Source organism: Salmo salar, chromosome 24, assembly GCF_965601325.2.
Source record: "Salmo salar chromosome 24, fSalSal1, whole genome shotgun sequence".
Lineage (NCBI taxonomy): Eukaryota > Metazoa > Chordata > Actinopteri > Salmoniformes > Salmonidae > Salmo > Salmo salar.
In genome coordinates this window covers 32,862,744-32,883,468 of record NC_138314.1, presented here as the reverse complement: position 1 = coordinate 32,883,468, position 20,725 = coordinate 32,862,744, and the positions used below count along the sequence as shown (strand labels likewise).

Sequence of the window (20,725 nt, the reverse complement as noted above, 5' to 3'; positions counted from 1 at the left end):
TGCATTGTTTGTTTTAGAGTTGGCCAAATCACCACATAGCAAAGTTAGTATTGTTAATTCCAAATTAAATTCTTTATTCATGCTGAATCTTAAGAGCCATACCTAAAAGTCTACCAAACAAACATAAAGCACATGCAGAGGATCCTGCAAAGTTAATCAGAGGGATAATTGAATTGAAAATGAACGTTGCCCCTCACCACTCAGTATCAGTACACTGCTATTCCTGGAGGATCAGTGTGTTCTTACCCAAAAATAGCTGTTGTTCCGATGGCTAACTGGGAAGACCTAACATGTGTCATGCTTCTTGGAATGAGTACAAATGTACACATTTGTAACAGGTGTCGTAAGGATCAGACCAAAACGCAGCGGGAACGTGTCTACTCATCTTCTTTTTAATGTGAAGAAGGAAAAACAAACAAATCACGTATACAAAACAAACGACACTAACAGTCCTATCAGGTGCTCAGACACTAAACAGGAGACAACTACCCACAAATCCCATACAAACACACCCCTCTTAAATAAGACCTTCAATTAGAAGCAACAAGGAGCAGCTGCTTCCAATTGAAGGTCAACCCCATTAACTAAACATAGAAGGACTAGAACTAACATAGCCCAAAAACCCCGGAACACTCTAAACAAACACCCCTCTTACATAATACACAGCCCAACAAACACCCCCTGCCACGTCCTGACCAAACTACAATAACAAATAACCCCTTTACTCGTCAGAACGTGACAGTACCCCCCCAAAGGTGCAGACCCCAGATGCACCTTAAACAAAAAAAACACAAAAATAACCCCAAACTAAAGGGAAGGAAGGGAGGGTGGCCACCGTCACTGACGGTTCTTGTGCTACACCCCCCCCCCTCCCCAACCAACCTACTATGGAGGTGGCTCAGGCTCCGGCCTTACTCCCCAACTTAACCTGTTCACCCCCGCTAAATACTTATTAAATGTTACCCCTCCCGAAGTCTCTGGGCTATGGCGCATTGCTGAAGACCTCGGGCTGATGTGCGTTGCTGGAGACCTCAGGCTGTAGGGCGACTCTGGCTGCGCCGGCTCCGGACTGTAGGGCGACTCTGGCTGCGCCGGCTCCGGACTGTAGGGCGACTCTGGCTGCGCCGGCTCCGGACTGTAGGGCGACTCTGGCTGCGCCGGCTCCGGACTGTAGGGCGACTCTGGCTGCGCCGGCTCCGGACTGTAGGGCGACTCTGGCTGCGCCGGCTCCGGACTGTAGGGCGACTCTCTCGGCTCCGGACTGTAGGGCTTCTCTCTCAGCTCCGGACTGTGGGCCGTCTCTGGACAGGGCACTGTCACCGGACGCTCTGGACGGGGACTGCGCGCTGAAGGCCTGATGCGTGGGGCTGGCTTAGGATGCGCCAGACTAAGAACACGCACCACAAGGCTAGTGCGAGGAGCAGGACTGGGCTGACGCACTGGAGGCCTGGTGCTGGTAGTGGAAGTACCAGACTGGAGACACGCACCTCAAGGCTAGTGCGTGGAGCAGGAACAGGACGTACTGGACTGGGCTGACGCACTGGAGGCCTGGTGCGTGGGACTGGTACTGTCTTCACCAGACGGCTAGCACTCACCTCAGGACAAGTATGGAGAGCTGACTCAGGTGACATCAATTTGAGGACACGCTCCGCAGGGTGAATGTCGTGCCTAAAACACCAACTCTCTCATAGCTTTCTCCTCCAATTTTCCCATCAACTCCTTTACTGTCTCTGCTTCGCTCACCTCCAATTTCACCCCGACTGGCTCTGGTTCCATCCTCGGCTCCGCTGATCTGTGTGTGCCCCCCCAATTTTTTTGATTGGGGCTGCCTCTGTCTCCTCCAGCTTCCTTCGTTTGTCCTCCCAAAATCTTTGTTCATCCGCCCATGTCCATCCTTCTCCCCGGTGCTCCAATCCCCGTGTACCTGCACAGCGTTCCCGGTCCTCTCCAGTCTTCCTCCATTGTCCTTTTCCAGCTAGGATCTCCTCCCAAGTCCATGACTCCTTGTAGTCCACCTGCTGCTCCTTCCTCCGCTGCTGCTTGGTCCTTTGGTGGTGGGTAGTTCTGTAACGGGTGTCGTAAGGATCAGACCAAAACGCAGCGGGAACGTGTCTACTCATCTTCTTTTTAATGTGAAGAAGGAAAAACAAACAAATCACGTATACAAAACAAACGACACTAACAGTCCTATCAGGTGCTCAGACACTAAACAGGAGACAACTACCCACAAATCCCATACAAAAACACCCCTCTTAAATAAGACCTTCAATTAGAAGCAACAAGGAGCAGCTGCTTCCAATTGAAGGTCAACCCCATTAACTAAACATAGACATAGAAAGACTAGAACTAACATAGAAATAAACTAACAAGAACATAGCCCAAAAACCCCGGAACACTCTAAACAAACACCCCTCTTACATAGCCCAACAAACCCCGAACCACATAAAACAAACACCACCTGCCACGTCCTGACCAAACTACAATAACAAATAACCCCTTTACTGGTCAGAACGTGACAACATTAATTAATAAGCTCTCTATCATATACATTTTATTAAACCAAGATCGATTTTTGGAAAATCACAAACACAAAATAGAAGATTTTGCATACCTTATTTTCTGACTGCGGTGCTCTTCTTCCATTGAGGATTTGTAGTGTCTCAATCTTATTTTGTGCTCTACAACTGTCATCCAACAAATCCTTGGCTGCTAAAATCCAGAGCTGGGATCTTGTTAATTTTGGATATGGGCTCTCACATTTCATATGCACAGTTTCAAAACAGAATTTCATGAGAAATATCCAGATATGATATCCCTTGCATACCAGGTTTCTGATGCTCAGGATAAGGATACATAGAAAATCATAATACTGTAGTATCAATGTCATGGTTTCATATCATAATACTGTAGTATCAATGTCATGGTTTGAAATTGTGTGACCTAAATCAATCACCTAATTGTAGCTCTAGCATTGTACATGTTTTGTTAGAGACATACGTGATAATGCTCGTTTGTGATCTCAACGTGTAATGTAATAACAAGTAAAAATAAATATTTAAAGCTAGGTTCCAGAAATGTGTTCCTCCAGAAGTATTATATTCACCTATGAGAGAGAGAGAGAGAGAGAGAGAGAGAGAGAGATGGATAAAACCTTGGACTGAATTCTTCAACTTTCAGACCTTCAGGCTTTATTCCTTCAACTGTCTGTATGCAATGGTGTCAGGAACATCATCTAACAGTCACATTCTCAGGAAGGTTTACAATAATAAAAAGCTCATCATGGGTCATTTTCTTCAGAATGATAACGTTTACTTGGAACAAAAATAACAATTTCTACCAAAAAATATTCATACATAGATTTGTTTGATTTGGATAGGTTATACTCTCTCTCTTTGCTTCATGATTTCCATGCGACAATTGATTCTCCACCACAAGCTACTGAAACATCAACTCTGGTAAAAAAAAAAGTACTACTTTTTCTCCACTTTTCAGTTCAATGACTGTTCCAGGAAACAAATAAACTATGCAGCAAAGTAAGGAAACGTGAATTTGAGAGTAAGATAAACTTGGCATTAGTAGGCCTCAGCAGTGATTACAGCCATCTCTGTTCAGAAAACAAGTTGGGTAAGTGCAGTATTTCAGTGAGAACAAACTTAAATGTACGACAATACAATTCGCTCTAAACTTTTCTAAGATAGTGATTTAGTTTTTTGGTATAAGTTCTTTCAGCACTGGCTTTCATAGAGAGAGGAACTCTCTGTCTCATCGTGGCGAAGGTGACCGGGGGGCTGGAGCCCTCAAACATTCTCCCAGAATGCAACAGCACAGTTAGACTGAGCTAAGTACTGCGAATGGCAGGTCCCAAAAATGTAGCCAGGTGTACTCCAGCTGTCCCGGGTGTAGCTCAGCAAGCAGTGACTAGTCTAAGCAGGGCGTTGGCTAGAAGGCAACTCAGCATGGCAACCAGGCTGAGGTAGGAGGCAGAGGCACCGCTGCAGCCCCTCTCTCCCTCACAGAGCAGCTGCTCACACAGCAGGCCCTTGTACTCTGGCAGACACAGACACTTCTGGTTCTGGAAGCAGGTGCCTCCATTCTGGCACAGCAGCATATCGTCGTCGCAGACGTTGGCTACGGGGGGAGACAGGGAGGAGATGGAGAATAAGGAGGGAGGAAACTAAGTGGCCCGCTGAATGCCTCAAGCCTAGAAACAATACAGGATATTCTGGTTCTGGCAACAGTTCCTGTACATTAACAGGACACCTGTTCTGACCTTATCTGTACAGTTCTTATTTTCTCTTGAATTAGTGATTATACAGTAAAGTTTGCTAGATTGTTACACAACCTTGCGAAGGACTCATGGCGCTCATTGTGCATTGATTACCAATCCATTGGCAAACTTCTCAACTTTAGGCTACTCTTCAGAACACTATCCTCCATTTTACTTCCCACACACACACACACACACACACACACACACCACACCTCCTTACGGGAGCAGCCTTGTCTCCAGCTGTATCCAGGCAGGCAGTCCTCGCACTTCGGCCCAGTGGAGCCATCCCTACACTGGCAGTACCCTGTCTCGTTGCAGCGGGCGTGGAAGGACCCCAGCTGGTTACAGTTACACTCTGCACAAAGGGATTAACAAGACATTGTTGTTTTACTGAGGGTAGAAATACAACACAGCACACCTAAATAAGCTAAGTGCTCATCAATCTAGTGGAAACAGCGGTGTTACTAGCCCTGGTCACATAGACCTACATCAACATGTCAGTGGTATTATACTGACCATTCTATGCACGTTTCATCATTTTACATGAAGGAACATTGTGTTTTAATAAAAAACTTTTTTACTCCCTGACACGTCTCTCAGCCTGAGGAAACTTTGACAGCCTGAGGCGTTGCTTTACCATTTCTCTGTAATATTATATTATATTACTTTAGTACATGTCTTATCCTTTGCCTGAAAACATTAGGCCCACTTCACAGCTGTATCTTATAACACTGACACTGGATTCTGTGACAAACGTATTTGGATAAAATATCATAAACGTAGTTTTTAACATTGATAAGAGCTCAGCTAACTTCATTGTTCAAACGTTCAGAATTTTCCCAAGGTAGGACAGGATCGTCTTCATTCGCTACCAAACAGATGGAGATGGACTGAAACGGGGGAACTTGCCAAGTAAGAAAACTTCCTGATTTTGCTTCCATTGCAAAATGTTGAATGTCCAATAGATCACGACTTACTAACAGTATTGCTGTTGTGTATGATAGATCCTCCAGTAGGTGTCAGTGTGCCATTGTGTCATTCTGGCTTGGCACTGTGCAGTACTTTTGTGTTGTGCTACTGTATTTGTGTAGTAAAATGTTAATCAAGGGTTTATAAAAGGGCTGAAAAGTGTATAATAATTAAACCTCATTGGTTGAAATTGTGTAATTGTAATTTTCTTGGTTTACAAATAATTTGTTTATAAATACACCTGAATGTTGCATGCTGTTTAAAATTGTTCGACAGTTACATTTAATTTAGGCACTGGCTGTATTCTTTAGTTAGTCATTTTTTAATCTTACCTATGATAAATGGGGAGTCGAATAGGATGCATGGCATTGGGCTCCACCAAAAAATTCTAATATAGATGTGAAAAGAGCATTTAAAGTATACTTAACAACGTAACAGTTAACACCTTTAGACAGGGTACCTTCATGTATTGTTACATATGCTGCTTTACAAACATTGTATGCTGATTCATTTAGATCCAGCAGGTGTAATTGTAATTCCTTAGCATTTTAGGCTACTATGGTATGAATTGCAATGTTTTCAACCTTTTCTGAATAAATGATTAGCTAGCTATAATGATTATATTTAGCTGTTATAGGCTCAAAGGATCATGCTTTAATACTCTTGACCTGCAAGGGGTCATACAGGAGACAACACAGATTTGCAGGTGATTAGTAGGGATTGAAGGAAATACACAATGATACATCTGTCTTGTTTTGCCTTTATCAAACATTTTCCACTGTGCATATCATTGTGTAATGTACATGAAGGAACTGATGAGAGGTCCTGACCTATACAAACGTTGTCATCGTCCAGCTCGGCAGAGATATTCCGGAAGTATCCCAGTCGACAGTGCTGACAGTTCTGCCCCCTAGTGTTGTGTTTGCAGCTGACACAAGTCACGATGTTGATAAAGTCAATATAACTGCAGCGGTTCGAGTGGCCATAGCACTCACAGTCTGACAAGGGGAAAGAGCAGAGTAGGGTTAGAGGAGGAGGAGGAGGAGGAATGGTCCTATTCAAACAATTCAAACTGAGAGGTAGCACTCAGTGATTTACTCTACACTCTTTTAGAAAAAGGGTTCCAAAAGGGTTATTTGGCTGTCCCCATAGGAGAACCCTTTTTGGTTCCATGTAGAACTCACTGTGGAAAGGGTTCTACATGCAACCCAAAAGGGTTCTACCTGCAACCAAAAAAGGTTATTCAAAGGGTTCACCTATGGGGACAGCCGAAGAACCCTTCAAGGTTCTAGATAGAAATACATTTGCTAAGAGTGTACAACTTAACTGTTTCACTCATTATACAAAAGCCAAATGGATAAGACATAGCTGGCTCCATAGACCTGAATTATGCTGAGTTCAGAAACCACTTCCTGACTTTGTGGCCCCATGGGAAAGCCATTGACCTCAATAAGTCAAAATCTGCATTATTTAACCAGCTAACGATCCGGCCTCTGAATACTGTACATTGATTTACAGAGGTGTAACATGTAATTAATGGTAGAGCAAATACACCAAATAAGTTGTTTTCAATTTTGTTTGCATTACAGTCTTGATCAATTGATTGTCATAATGGAGCTTATTATGCATTAGCAGTTTGTTCCATTATACTACAAGAAGCTAAATAATGCTACATTTACAAGGAGATTTAGATTATGGTTTAGTTGTTTAATCAGGCATCATGTTACATCTCTTTGTTTAGAGGGGATTTATTATTGACACGTTATTTTGAAGATGCTGCTGGTGCAATATGAAGACATGCTGTGCCACAGAGTAGAGCAGTGGGATGGGGGGGTGGGGGGGGGCAAGAACAGCTTATCAAATATGAATGGGCCAATTACCCTAGAGTTTGTTGAAAGAATGGCCACTGTCTCACAAATTAATCCACAGTTCAAACAGACATCCACACTAATGACATTACGCAATCAGTGGAAACATAGACGCTATGGGTTGTGAGATTTCATTAAGCTCTCAATTAAAAGGAACGACAGTATTACTAAAATGGAACGGAAATTAGTTTCTTACCTTATGAAACAAACAGAAGACCAAAATGCAACAAAGAAACGCATGGAAACAACAAAAGATGAATGAATAAAGGAAAATAATGGACAAACTTTGGCCATTTTTCCACAGTTGTCTTGTCCTAACAGATCTAATGCGGGAAATTATTTCTTACCTTGAAACTGGACGTATGCAACCTTAGACTGGCTGTATTTGGACCCACCAGGAATCAACAGTTTGACAACCGCTTGAGAAATAAAGCATATATTTAAGTGAGTTATAGCTAATACTAACATGCCAATGTGAACACGCCTCTACTACGCAGTCGCTGAAATATAGAGACCACTAAAATCAAAATGTCTGCCAAACACAAGAGGTTACGACCTGCTAATAGTGAGTCACTGTCAGACATCTCACAGGATTCACAGACAAAGACAGCATACAATCCATAAATAGTTATCAACCATGTAAATCTACCCATTAACACACAGCATTGTGCATTACAACGTTCAGTAATTAACAAAGTATAGCTATTTACTGCTCTACCAGAACAACATCTCATTCCCAATCAGACAATCCACCTCACCAGCAGTAAGAGGCCTTACTAGGGATGTGTATATTAGGGAATGCGATGGGAAAAAAGTGTAATGTTTTTTTTACAACTGAAAACAAAAATTTGTTTCAGTCTGTTTTCTTCAGTTTTAGTGCCTAATGAACACAACCCTGAAGTGATAGTAATCACCGTCCAAAGCTAGTTTTCAATACTGGTTAATCTACAGCTGATGAGTGGAGTCTAAGTGGTGACAGAATCACCCTCACAATACTATGTGGCCCATTCTGTAACATGTCAACAACAAAAATACATTAGGTTTCACACACACACACACACACACACACACACACACACACACACACACACACACACACCTACTCCTAATGCATGTTAGCAGCCTGGTGCTTTGAGTCAATAGCCTCATGAAACCATGGATCAGGTATCTTACTGGGACATGGGCTCAGCCAAAAAAATGTCTCAATGCTTTTCTACTCCTATTTTGTCCATCAATTATCTATTTGCACTCTGAACCCCAGTGGGCATGTTTTCCTATAGCAACCAGGCAACTAACACGTCAACTTCAACCCCATTGCTGAGTAACTGTGAGTGGGTTCAGGGAATTCAAAATGGATGGTTACCGACACCGCTACAAATTGACATGCTAATGATAGCAAAATTAGCATACAGTACAAACACCACTAGACTACTGTTGATCAATATACCTTTTTTTGTCTCTTTTTTTTTCACCTTCCCTTTGCTTTCCCATTTGGCTTCAGTTTTGGGGGTAACTATGTACACCAGAGAGATCGTGAGAGATCAGAATAAATAGCAAGTTCAAACTGTTTACTCATTCTTTATTAGTGTCGAATGAACCTTTAGGTATTATCCCCCAACTATTTGATGAACCCATTAAGGCAACACCTTGTATGAAGGTCATAACACCTTACTGACATGACTGCATATTAGCAGCATATAGAATGCATACACAACTGCATATTAGAGGATAATATTGTTCATTCTAAATGTGGTTCCTTCAATATTTGCAGTGTTACCATAGTTTACTGATGGAATATGCATAAACTTATAAATGGAAGAAAAAATATATATCACAATGTACCTGTTTCCTGTTTAACATTTTCTTCTTTATTTTCCCCTTTCTCACTATCCCCGGTATCGGGAGCTGGATCACCTGAATCGGGAGCTGGATCACCTGAGTCGGGAGCTGGATCACCTGTGTCGGGAGCTGGATCACCTGAATCGGGAGCTGGATCACCTGAGTCGGGAGCTGGATCACCTGAATCGGGAGCTGGATCACCTGAGTCGGGAGCTGGATCACCTGAATCGGGAGCTGGATCACCTGAATCGGGAGCTGGATCACCTGAATCGGGAGCTGGATCACCTGAATTGGGAGCTGGATCACCTGAGTCAGGAGCTGGATCAACTGAGTCAGGAGCTTGATCACTTGTGTCAGGAGATGGGGTTGCCGAAGATGAGTCTGGAGCTGTAGTAACTACATCAGGTGCCTGGATAGGATCATCAGATGTTAAGGTATCTGTGTCAGGGGATTGAACAGCTGCATCAGGCGTAACTGTATCAGGAGTTAGTGTAGCAGCATCAGGTGTAGATTTGTCTGGTACTTGGGTGGTAGCTCCACCCAGTGCCCGGGAAAGAGGTTCAGCTGCTGAAGTAACTGTGTCGGGAGGTGGAGGAACTGCTCCTGGTATTGAAATAGCTCCATCAGGTGTTGAGATAAGTCCATCAGATGCTGAAGTAGCCACGTCAGAGGCGAGTGTATCTCCATTAGATGCTGGAATAAATGTAGCAGATACTGAGGTATCAGCATCAGGTGCTGAGGTAAATCCATTTATTAGTGGTGTTACTATATCAGATGCTGGAGTAACTGTGTCCGATGCCAGAAAGGGCACACCAGATGTCGAAGTGAATACATCAGATGCTGAGGTAACGGTGCCAGAAGTTGTGGTAAATATGTCAGATGTTGGAGTCACTGTGTAAAATGTTGTAGTACTGGTGTCAGATGCTGTGGTACTGGTGTCAGATGCTGTGGCGGGCAGGCTGGGGCTGGTGCAGAGGTCACTGTGTAAGAAGTTGTCATTGTGCTGTCTAGTGTTTGAGTAAATCCATCTGATGTTGGTATGGTTGCATCAAATGTGATGTCAGCTGCTTCAGATGATTGAGTAACTGCAATTGTGTACAGAAAAATCATGAGCTGTCAAGATGGCATAATAACCACTATATCTATAATATATTGATGTTGGCTCGCTGGCATTGTCCAGTGACAATGCCAACTTTTCCCCCATTTCAGTCAGTATCAGTAGAAATGGAATACCCCATGCCCTGATATCATCACTTCCATTGCATCTGCCCTGTGGCCCAACCTCAGGCACAGTGTTCTGTGCCTCCATCCTGTAATGGTTTCATGTATGTATCTATCTCCACGGGCTCCATCATTTTGCCTGTTTTGTTCTCCCTTACCACGACCGGTCTTCTCTCAGCTTGTGAAATATTTAGCAGCTGTTCATTCAATTGGTGATCAGAAATGCTTGAGGTTTGGCCCCCAGCACAGTAATGCTGGCTCAACCTTGTGCTCCAGAAAGAGATGATGTTACACAATGATAGCGTATTTCATGATTTATCGCCCCTGGCTGTTGATTGTGTCCAGTGGCAGCACTTTCCCTGTACGGTGTGAGGTATAGCACCGGCTGGGCGGGCAGCACACAATGCACCGGTGGATATAATCAGACCCTTGCTAAGCAGGAGGAAGGTGCTAAGGGGGCAACAAACAGAATGGCCATTTCATTTAAAAGTAAAAAGCCACAAAGCACTTTGGTGTCGTTTTTATTGCAGGTGATTGGAAATGTTCTGTTGCATTCTTTTTCCTATCAAACATTCCCAAGGGAATCAAAGTAGCTACACTCATCTGTGTTCTAGAAATCCCTGGGATAAGATCAACATGCTGCCAGTTCCTGAGAAATAGTGAGCCTGCTGGGTATTTAATCTTCCAAACAAGAGTAGAAAACACCTGGCCAACTTCTCACCTTCAGTATTTACAAACCGTCTCTGTCAAAATAGACAAAAAACAGCATAGAATGATAGAGTTACCTTATCATCATTGGGCCTGTCAAAGTATGCATTTCATACTCTCCAAACTCCCCTATTCACTCCCACTGTCTCTTTATATCTGGGGGTTACAAATGTGGGCTCTGTACAGTGAGTAAAAAAACAAGGCTCTATTCTAATACTCACCCAGCCTCTGGGAGACACAACTAAGTGTAAGCTAGTAGCTGACACAAGACAGGAACCCCTGAAGTGTAAGTACCCTAGCACATGGAGATGTTAACAGAACAGCATCAAGGCCCACATACTGTATCGTGCCTTAAGGACTACTTTAGCCCAGTAATCATGTTTAATCTCTTTACCCCAGTGCAACCTCCGGGGAGATTAAGGCACTCTATGGCCTCCAGCAGTCATGATCCACACTGAAAGAGGTTAATGAGTGTAAATAGTTGGTCTACAGGCTTCTTTGAGTTTTCTCTGACAAACAGTGAGGATTTCTGATCCTCTTGCCTGTCACTCTTATACATCTGTTTCAAGTGAGGCATGTTTCGCTATCCTTATAGTCCCAAACGTTTGTAAAATGTACTAAATGATAGGTCATAGAAACATCTGTGACTATCAGTATGTCCAAGGTGGATGCATTGCAAGAATAGTCTAACCAATATTCACACATTTAGATCTATAAACAATATCAAAAAGACATTTACAGAAAAAAGGTGTCAAAGCTAATGTAGTGTTAGGGTCCAAGGTCAGAGATTCCTCCGGTGTATCTGGGTACTTACCTTTCGGCTGCGCTTTCACTGTGGTTGTGGGGGGTGTTACCTCCAGGGGTGGCGAGGTCACTGTGTTTAAGGATGGGCTATCTGTCTGGTCGGGACTGGCAGAGACTGGCACAGTGGCTGGTATAGTGGAGGTTTGGTCAGTTGCCACAAGCAACACTTGAGGGAGCAATTGGAGAGCATTTACTGAGCCAGTAATGAGGTAGTTAGGTTGAGAGGTTTATTGTGTATTCATGAGGCAGGTATTATTTCATTAACTTCAACAGCTACACACCAATGCTCTCCAGATGTTGTCTAACATCATATTACAACTGCAATCCTAGTGTGTGCCTAGTGAGACTAAAAGTACCCTGACTACAATACTTTGAATTCATATACAGTTTGAGGTGATCATACTCTATACTACTACTACTACAAGACTTGTGTTCATCTCACTAGTTTCCCACCTGGTGTGTCAGTGAGGGAGTCCCTGAGCTGCATGCTGGATGTGGGACCCACCACAGCTGTCACTGTGTCAGTGAAGCTGCTGGTGTCCATTTGGCACAGAAGATGATGGGGGTCATACAGTGTCTCGTAAGGGTCTGACATTTTGAAGTATTCTAACAATGAACGCTATGCTTCTAACTAAAAGGTACATTGGGTGAGAGACAGAAATACAAGCACACACACAAATTAATGCACGCACATATAAAACACACACACACACACACACGTACACACACACACACACGTACATGCATGCAAACATGCCTACACACACACACAATATCGGTTTCTTTGCGCTTGGCCTAGAACCAAATCATGTTTTTATTATCCCTTATGTCTGATATTTCAAATCATACTAATATTATGCGTCAACGTCAACATGGTTCAGGTATAGCACTGAGCGTGGAGTCTCCCTGTAGTGTAGTGAAACGTGGCGGAGAGGAGCGACTCGCCCTCCTCCTGGAGATGGGCGCATTGGGATTCAGTGGGGCGCACTTGGAACAGTGGGAGCATTCCTGCTGTCTGGCATGCTGATGTTTTATTAACGCAGAATCCCTCCCCAGTGGTTGATCATTAGCACATGGCCAAAGGGACACACTCTCAATTCAATCTTTACTTAAAAAGAGGCCCTATTATCAGCCGGGAAGAGTTAATACACGCTGGGCACCAGGCACAAGCGCATATCATTAAGGAAATGTTTGTGCATGTACTTTGGGACAACTGCTGGAGCATATCTTAGTAGCATCCATGTGGGGAATTCAATTCTGTTCCGCTTTCTTATGATCTGTATTTACATATCTGAATACTACGCGCCAAGAGGAACATCACGGCTTCATTAGGGTGGGGTATTATTGACAAATGGCCGTGCTGAAATCATATGTCTGCTGGAGGTGAATTTGCCTGTGGTAAATGATCTGGGCTACATGGGACCCACACGTATGTGGAGCAGAGCTAGGTACTGAAGCAAGTCACGATTCATATGTACTGCAGCTGTGGGTAACATGAAGGTTGGGAGATTGGGACAGCTTTCCCCTAACCCCTCCCCTCTCCCCCCACTTACTATCTGCCTCAATGGACAACCAATTTAGAGAATAATGTTTACCAGAGAAGATCTGTTCCCTGAGTGATATCATATATCACTCTCAGCCTCTTGATGGTGGAGTTACACTGACGTGTCTGTGTGTGCGTGTGCTTAAATGTGATGTAAAAGAACACCACTACAATGTGCCATTGCTTGAATTTGTCATCAGTCATCAATAAATGCAATGAATTTCACCTTGTACATACAGTGCATTCGGAAACTATTCAGACCGCTTGACTTTTACCAGCCTTATTTTAAAAGTGACTAAATAAAAACAATTCCTCTGCAATCTACACACAGTACCCAATAATGACGAAGCAAAAACAGGGTTTTAGAAATGTTTGCGCATTAATAAAAAATAAAAAACAGAAATACCTTATTTACATAAGTATTCAGACCCTTTGCTATGAGACTCGAAATTGAGCTCAGGTGCATCCTGTTTCCATCGATCATCCTTGATGTTTCTACAACTTGATTGGAGTCCACCTGTGCTAAATTAAATTGATTGGACATAATTTGGAAAGGCACACACCTGTCTATATAAGGTCCCACAGTTGACAGTGCATGTCAGAGAAAAAAAACAAGCCATGAGGTAAAATAAATTGTCCGTAGAGCTCTGAGACAGGATTGTGTCGAGGCACAGATCTGGGGAAGGGTACCAACACATTTCTGCAGCATTGAAGAAAGAACACAGTGGCTACATCAGAACACAGTGGCTACCCAAGAACACAGTGGCCTACATCATTCTTAAATGGAAGAAGTGTGAACCACCAAGACTCTTCCTAGAGCTGGCCACCTGGCCAAACTGAGCAATCGGGGAGAAGGGCCTTGGTCAGGGAGGTGACCAAGAACCCGATGGTCACTCTGGCAGAGTTCTAGAGTTCCTCTGTGGAGATGGGAAAATCTTCCAGAAGGACAACTATCTCTGCAGCACTCCACCATTCAGGCCTTTATGGTAGAGTGGCCAGATGGAAGCCACTCCTCAGTAAAATGCAAATGACAGAACTGCTTGGAGTTTGCCAAAAGGTACCTAAAGACTCTCAGAACATGAGAAACAAGATTCTCTTGTCTGATGAAACAAGATTGAACTCTTTGGCTTGAATGCCAAGCGTCACGTCTGGAAGAAACCTGGCACCATCCCTACGGTGAATCATGGTAGTGGCAGCATCATGCTGTGGGGATGTTTTTCAGCAGCAGGGACTGAGAGACTAGTCAGGATTGAGGGAAAGATTAACAGAGCAAAGTACAGAGAGATCCTTGACGAAAACCTCCTCAAGAGCACTCAGGACCTCAGACTGGGGAGAAGGATCACCTTCCAACTGGACAAAGACCCTAAGCACACAGCCAAGACAACGCAGGAGTGGCTTCGGGACAAGTCTCAATGTCCTTGAGTGGCTCAGCCAGAGCCCAGACTTAAACCCGATCAATCATCTCTGGAGAGACCTGATAATAGCTGTGCAGCAAGCAACACTCCCCATCCAACCTGACAGAGCTTGAGAGAATCTGCAGAGAAGAATTGTAGAAACTCCCCAAATACATGTGTGCCAAGCTTGTAGCGTCATATTCAAGAAGACTCAATGCTGTAATCGCTGCCAAAAGTGCTTCAACAAAGTACTGAATAAATGGTCTGAATACTTATGTAAATGTTATAGTATCTATTTTATTTTTAATAAATTAGTAAACATTTCTAAAAACCTGTTTTTGCTTTGTCATTATGGGGTATTCTGTGTAGTTTTAGAATAAGGCTGTAACGTAACAAAATATGGAAACCGTCAAGGGGTCTGAATACTTCCGAAAGGCACTGTATTGTATAGTAAATCCTATCACAAGCGTCTTGTGATTGTTTTATAGTATTAATATCTAAAAAGATTGCCCTTGGTGGGGAATGTACTGTACAGTATGTGCAATTTGTGGTGAGAATGGAGGGATATAAATATTCATCACTCATCCCTCCATCATTCCAACCTTTCTCCCTCTGTCACCGTGAGGAATCTCACCTTGGAGAACAACGCTGCTGTGATACAGGGATCATGTGTGGAATTAATATGATATAGAATGATACAGCTATCCTCTGTTATAATCAATCTTTAAATCACCTTTAATCCTATGGTTGGGACTGACTACACACCTGGAATTGATAGGAACCCCACCAAGATCTGTATTCATAAAGCGTCTCAGAGCAGGACTGCTGATCTAGGATCAGGACCTCCCCTGTTCATAATCTTATTCATTATTTCTTAAAAGTCTAAGCCGTTGGGTGTGGTCATACTATGGATCATTTAGCTATTTGATTTTAGGGCACCTTTAGGTATATATATATATATATATATATATATATATATAATTTGGCCTTTACTACTATAGCCCAGAGAAATGCTTTGAAATAAAACATTCATAATAGTGAAAAAATAAATAATAAGAAACAAGGTTTTGAAGTGTTTGTCCTACATCTAGGTGATATAAGACAGCTCAGGAAATACACTTACACTCCCGTTCAAAAGTTTGGAGCCACTTAGAAATGTCCTTGTTTTTGAAAGAAAAGCACATTTTTGGTCCATTTAAAATAAGATCAAATTGATCAGAAATACCATGTAGACATTGTTAATGTTGTAAATGACTATTGTAGCTGGAAACGGCAGATTTTTATGGAATACCTACATAGGCGTACAGAGGCCCATTATCAGCAACCATCACTCCTGTGTTCCAATGGCACGTTGTCTTAGCTAATCCACTCCACTCGCTGTGTTTGGAGGAAGAAGAAGGAGAGTACAACCCCAAGAACACCATCCCAACCGTGAAGCATGGAGGTGGAAACATCCTTTTTTGGGGATGCTTTTCTGCAAAGGGGACAGGACGACTGCACCGTATTGAGGGGAGGATGGATGGGGCCATGTATCGCGAGATCTTGGCCAACAACCTCCTTCCCTCAGTACGAGCATTGAAGATGGGTTGTGGCTAGGTCTTCCAGCATGACAACGACCCGAAACACACAGCCAGGGCAACTAAGGAGTGGCTCCGTAAGAAGCATCTCAAGGTCCGAGCGGAAATGGAGGAAAACTCGCCTCCCTGCGGACCTGGCATCCTTTCACTCCCTCCTCTCTACATTTTCCTCTTCTGTCTCTGCTGCTAAAGCCACCTTCTACCACTCTAAACTCCAAGCATCTGCCTCTAACCCTAGGAAGCTCTTTGCTACCTTCTCCTCCCTCCTTAATCCTCCTCCCCCTCCCCCCCCCTCCTCCCTCTCTGCGGATGACTTCGTCAACCATTTTGAAAAGAAGGTTGACGACATCCGATCCTCGTTTGCTAAGTCAAACGACACTGCTGGTCCTGCTCACACTGCCCTACCCTGTGCTTTGACCTCTTTCTCCCCTCTCTCTCCAGATGAACTCTCGCGTCTTGTGACGGCCGGCCGCCCAACAACCTGCCCACTTGACCCTATCCCCTCCTCTCTTCTCCAGACCATTTCCGGAGACCTTCTCCCCTACCTCACCTCGCTCATCAACGCATCCTTGACCGCTGGCTACGTCCCTTCCGTCTTCAAGAGAGCGAGAGTTGCACCCCTTCTGAAAAAACCTACACTCGATCCCTCCGATGTCAACAACTACAGGCCAGTATCCCTTCTTTCCTTTCTCTCCAAAACTCTTGAACGCGCCGTGCTTGGCCAGCTCTCTTGCTATCTCTCTCAGAATGACCTTCTTGATCCTAATCAGTCAGGTTTCAAGACTGGGCATTCAACTGAGACTGCTCTTCTCTGTGTCACGGAGGCTCTCCGCACTGCTAAAGCTAACTCTCTCTCCTCTGCTCTCATCCTTCTAGACCTATCTGCTGCCTTTGATACCGTGAACCATCAGATCCTCCTCTCCACCCTCTCCGAGCTGGGCATCTCCGGCACCGCGCACGCTTGGATTGCGTCCTACCTGACAGGTCGCTCCTACCAGGTGGCGTGGCGAGAATCTGTCTCCGCACCACGTGCTCTCACCACTGGTGTCCCCCAGGGCTCTGTTCTTGGCCCACTCCTATTCTCGCTATACACCAAGTCACTTGGCTCTGTCATATCCTCACATGGTCTCTCATATCATTGCTATGCAGACGACACACAATTAATCTTCTCCTTTCCCCCTTCTGACAACCAGGTGGCGAATCGCATCTCTGCATGTCTGGCAGACATATCAGTGTGGATGACGGATCACCACCTCAAGCTGAACCTCGGCAAGACGGAGCTGCTCTTCCTCCCGGGGAAGGACTGCCCGTTCCATGATCTCGCCATCACGGTTGACAACTCCCTTGTGTCCTCCTCCCAGAGTGCTAAGAGCCTTGGCGTGACCCTGGACAACACCCTGTCGTTCTCCACCAACATCAAGGCGGTGACCCGATCCTGTAGGTTCATGCTCTACAACATTCGCAGAGTACGACCCTGCCTCACACAGGAAGCGGCGCAGGTCCTAATCCAGGCACTTGTCATCTCCCGTCTGGATTACTGCAACTCGCTGTTGGCTGGGCTCCCTGCCTGTGCCATTAAACCCCTACAACTCATCCAGAACGCCGCAGCCCGTCTGGTGTTCAACCTTCCCAAGTTCTCTCACGTCACCCCGCTCCTCCGCTCTCTCCACTGGCTTCCAGTCGAAGCTCGCATCCGCTACAAGACCATGGTGCTTGCCTACGGAGCTGTGAGGGGAACGGCACCTCCGTACCTTCAGGCTCTGATCAGGCCCTACACCCAAACAAGGGCACTCCGTTCATCCACCTCTGGCCTGCTCGCCTCCCTACCTGAGGAAGCACAGTTCCCGCTCAGCCCAGTCAAAACTGTTCGCTGCTCTGGCACCCCAATGGTGGAACAAGCTCCCTCACGACGCCAGGACAGCGGAGTCAATCACCACCTTCCGGAGACACCTGAAACCCCACCTCTTCAAGGAATACCTGGGATAGGATAAAGTAATCCTTCTAACCCCCCCCTTAAAAGATTTAGATGCACTATTGTAAAGTGGTTGTTCCACTGGATATTATAGGTGAATGCACCAATTTGTAAGTCGCTCTGGATAAGAGCGTCTGCTAAATGACTAAAATGTAAATGTAAATGTCCTGGAGTGGCCTAACCAGTCTCCAGACCTGAACCCAATAGAAAATCTTTGGAGGGAGCTGAAAGTCCGTATTGCCCAGCGACAGCCCCGAAATCTGAAAGATCTGGAGAAGGTCTGTATGGAGGAGTGGGCCAAAATCCCTGCTGCAGTGTGTGCAAACCTGGTCAAGAACTACAGGAAACGTATGATCTCTGTAATTGCAAACAAAGGTTTCTGTACCAAGTATTAAGTTCTGCTTTTCTGATGTATCAAATACTTATGTCATGCAATAAAATGCAAATTAATTACTTAAAAATCATACAATGTGATTTTCTGGATTTTTGTTTTAGATTCTGTCTCTCACAGTTCAAGTGTACCTATGATAAAAATGACAGACCTCTACATGCTTTGTAAGTAGGAAAACCTGAAATCGGCAGTGTATCAAATACTTGTTCTCCCCACTGTATGTATATACACACACACACACACACACACACACACACACACACACACACACAGTATATTTTTACACATTTAAACCCTTTTTTGGGTAGGCACAAAACTACCTTCTATCACGTTTCAGGTAAGACCCAAGTGCAGACTGTGTTGAAGTAACAATGTTTATTACAACAACAGGGGCAGGCAAACGACAGGTCAAGGCAGGCAGGGGTCAGTAATCCAGAGTAGGGGCAAAGGCACCAGACGGCAGGAAGGCTCAGGGGCAGGCAAAGAGATCAGGCAGGCTGGCTCAGAGTCAGGACAGGCAATGGTCAAAACCAGAAGGGCGAGAAGAGAGACTAGGGAAAAGCAGCAGCTGAGATACAACACTGGTTGACCTGACAAACAAGACGAACGAACGACAGACAGAAACGAACGACAGAAAACACAGGGAATAAGGGAATAAGTGGGGAAGATGGGCCACACCTGGAGGGGGGTGGAGACAAGCACAAGGACAGGTATAACAGATCAGGGCGTGCCACCTTCATCCTTTAAAACCGGTTCCGGTTACCTTCAGACGACTCCCGTGACACTTGCGGAAAACGGATACCAACATCGTGTTCGTGAGAGTCTCCCCTTTCCATAGAGTGGTCATAATAGTTTGTAGGTGAAACCGTTCGGACGCTACATGCGTTTTCGTGAGAAGGTCGATTTTCGGGATGTCTCATGGATTGACAAAACACCTCTCTAGCTCTGCCACCTTTCACCGCAGATGCGGAAGTGCGATATCGGCGGATGCTGTGAATTTAGACGCATCCTATTAAAAAAATAAATAAACAGGTCTCTAGTTCAAACTGACAGATTTTAATGGGGACTTTTTTATTATGTTACTTACACGCAATCGACTCTAGATTTTATAATAAAAAATAATCAAAACTGTTCATAGATCAGCCCTCCAAGTCAAGAAAAGGCTGCCTTTGTACTTTAACAAACAAGTGAGAATTGTCTAATGAACAAGCATTTCGAATTAATTTGGAGAAAAAAATATGACTGCCAAGCATCGTAGGTGGATGTAGAGTAGAATCTACTCTCATACCATTAATTTTGAGAAAATTCTTAATCGTCTACTAGGTACAGATGTAGCATCTTAATTTGATCACTGTTTTGTTGCTGCGAATTTTCCTGCACAGTAGGAAATGCAAACTTGTAGTCTATTTATCAACCCCTACAAAAAATGTCCATTATAATCCACATTTCCTGTTGTTGCAGGATACATTTTCTGCTGTAGCAAACTGGCTTAAACCATATGAAATCTCCCTCTGATCCTTTAACTTATTGTGTACATAATGTTGCTGCTACTGTTTCTTATGACCGAAAATAACTTCTGGACATCAGAAAAGCGATTACTCACCGCGGACTGGAAGAAACATTTTCCTTTAACCTGTTATGACGAGAGGTGGAATATGAAAATGTATGTAACTTTTGAATTATTATTAAAGGTTAAGAGATGACGTTATTATGAAAACATTGTACCTTTAAGAGTTTTCCCAGTATATGCCTGATGTTTATACATTGTACGTTGTGTGGAAAATATCCAAATCAAAGAGAATGTTTTGGTAAAGATGAGATGTGAAGGTAGTGTCCTAAATAGGATTTTAGTCAAATCTAGGCCTTGCCCCTTAACTTGGTCCGCCCAGAGAATTGCCCTAAAGGCGGTTACGCCCACTTCTGACCCGAGGGTATAAGACAGGAGAGTGAAGAATTAACATAGGAGACTAATTGACCCCAAGCTGCAGCGAAGGTCTAACAAAGTCAACGAACCCCAAAACGAAACACAAGGTTGAAGACAAAGAAATCTTTTTCTACACGAGCTACGGACGAGTAGCTGTGTCTAAGCGGGTGAATTCAAGCAGAACCACCCAGCCTCCACTCTCCATTGAATAGTGGTATCTACACCGTTCGAGTCCGAAGCTGTGA

General features: G+C 44.1%; 1 protein-coding gene across 2 annotated transcripts in view; it reads right to left on the bottom strand.

Moving 5' to 3' along the window:
* Positions 1-295: 295 nt before the first annotated feature.
* ntng2a (netrin g2a) overlaps positions 296-20,725 on the bottom strand; it is an 87,262-nt gene continuing 66,832 nt past the window's right edge. Inside the window, exons 6-8 of one of the 2 annotated variants that reach the window (XM_014172416.3) lie at positions 6,070-6,237; positions 4,491-4,625; positions 296-4,128 (exon numbers count right to left, since the gene is read on the bottom strand). In XM_014172416.3, coding sequence (XP_014027891.1) covers positions 3,905-4,128; positions 4,491-4,625; positions 6,070-6,237 — 527 coding nt within the window. In that variant the 3' untranslated portion in view covers positions 296-3,904. Of the gene's footprint in view, positions 4,129-4,490; positions 4,626-6,069; positions 6,238-9,923; positions 11,846-20,725 lie in introns of those variants that run through there. The other variant, XM_082968665.1, reaches the window with a different exon arrangement.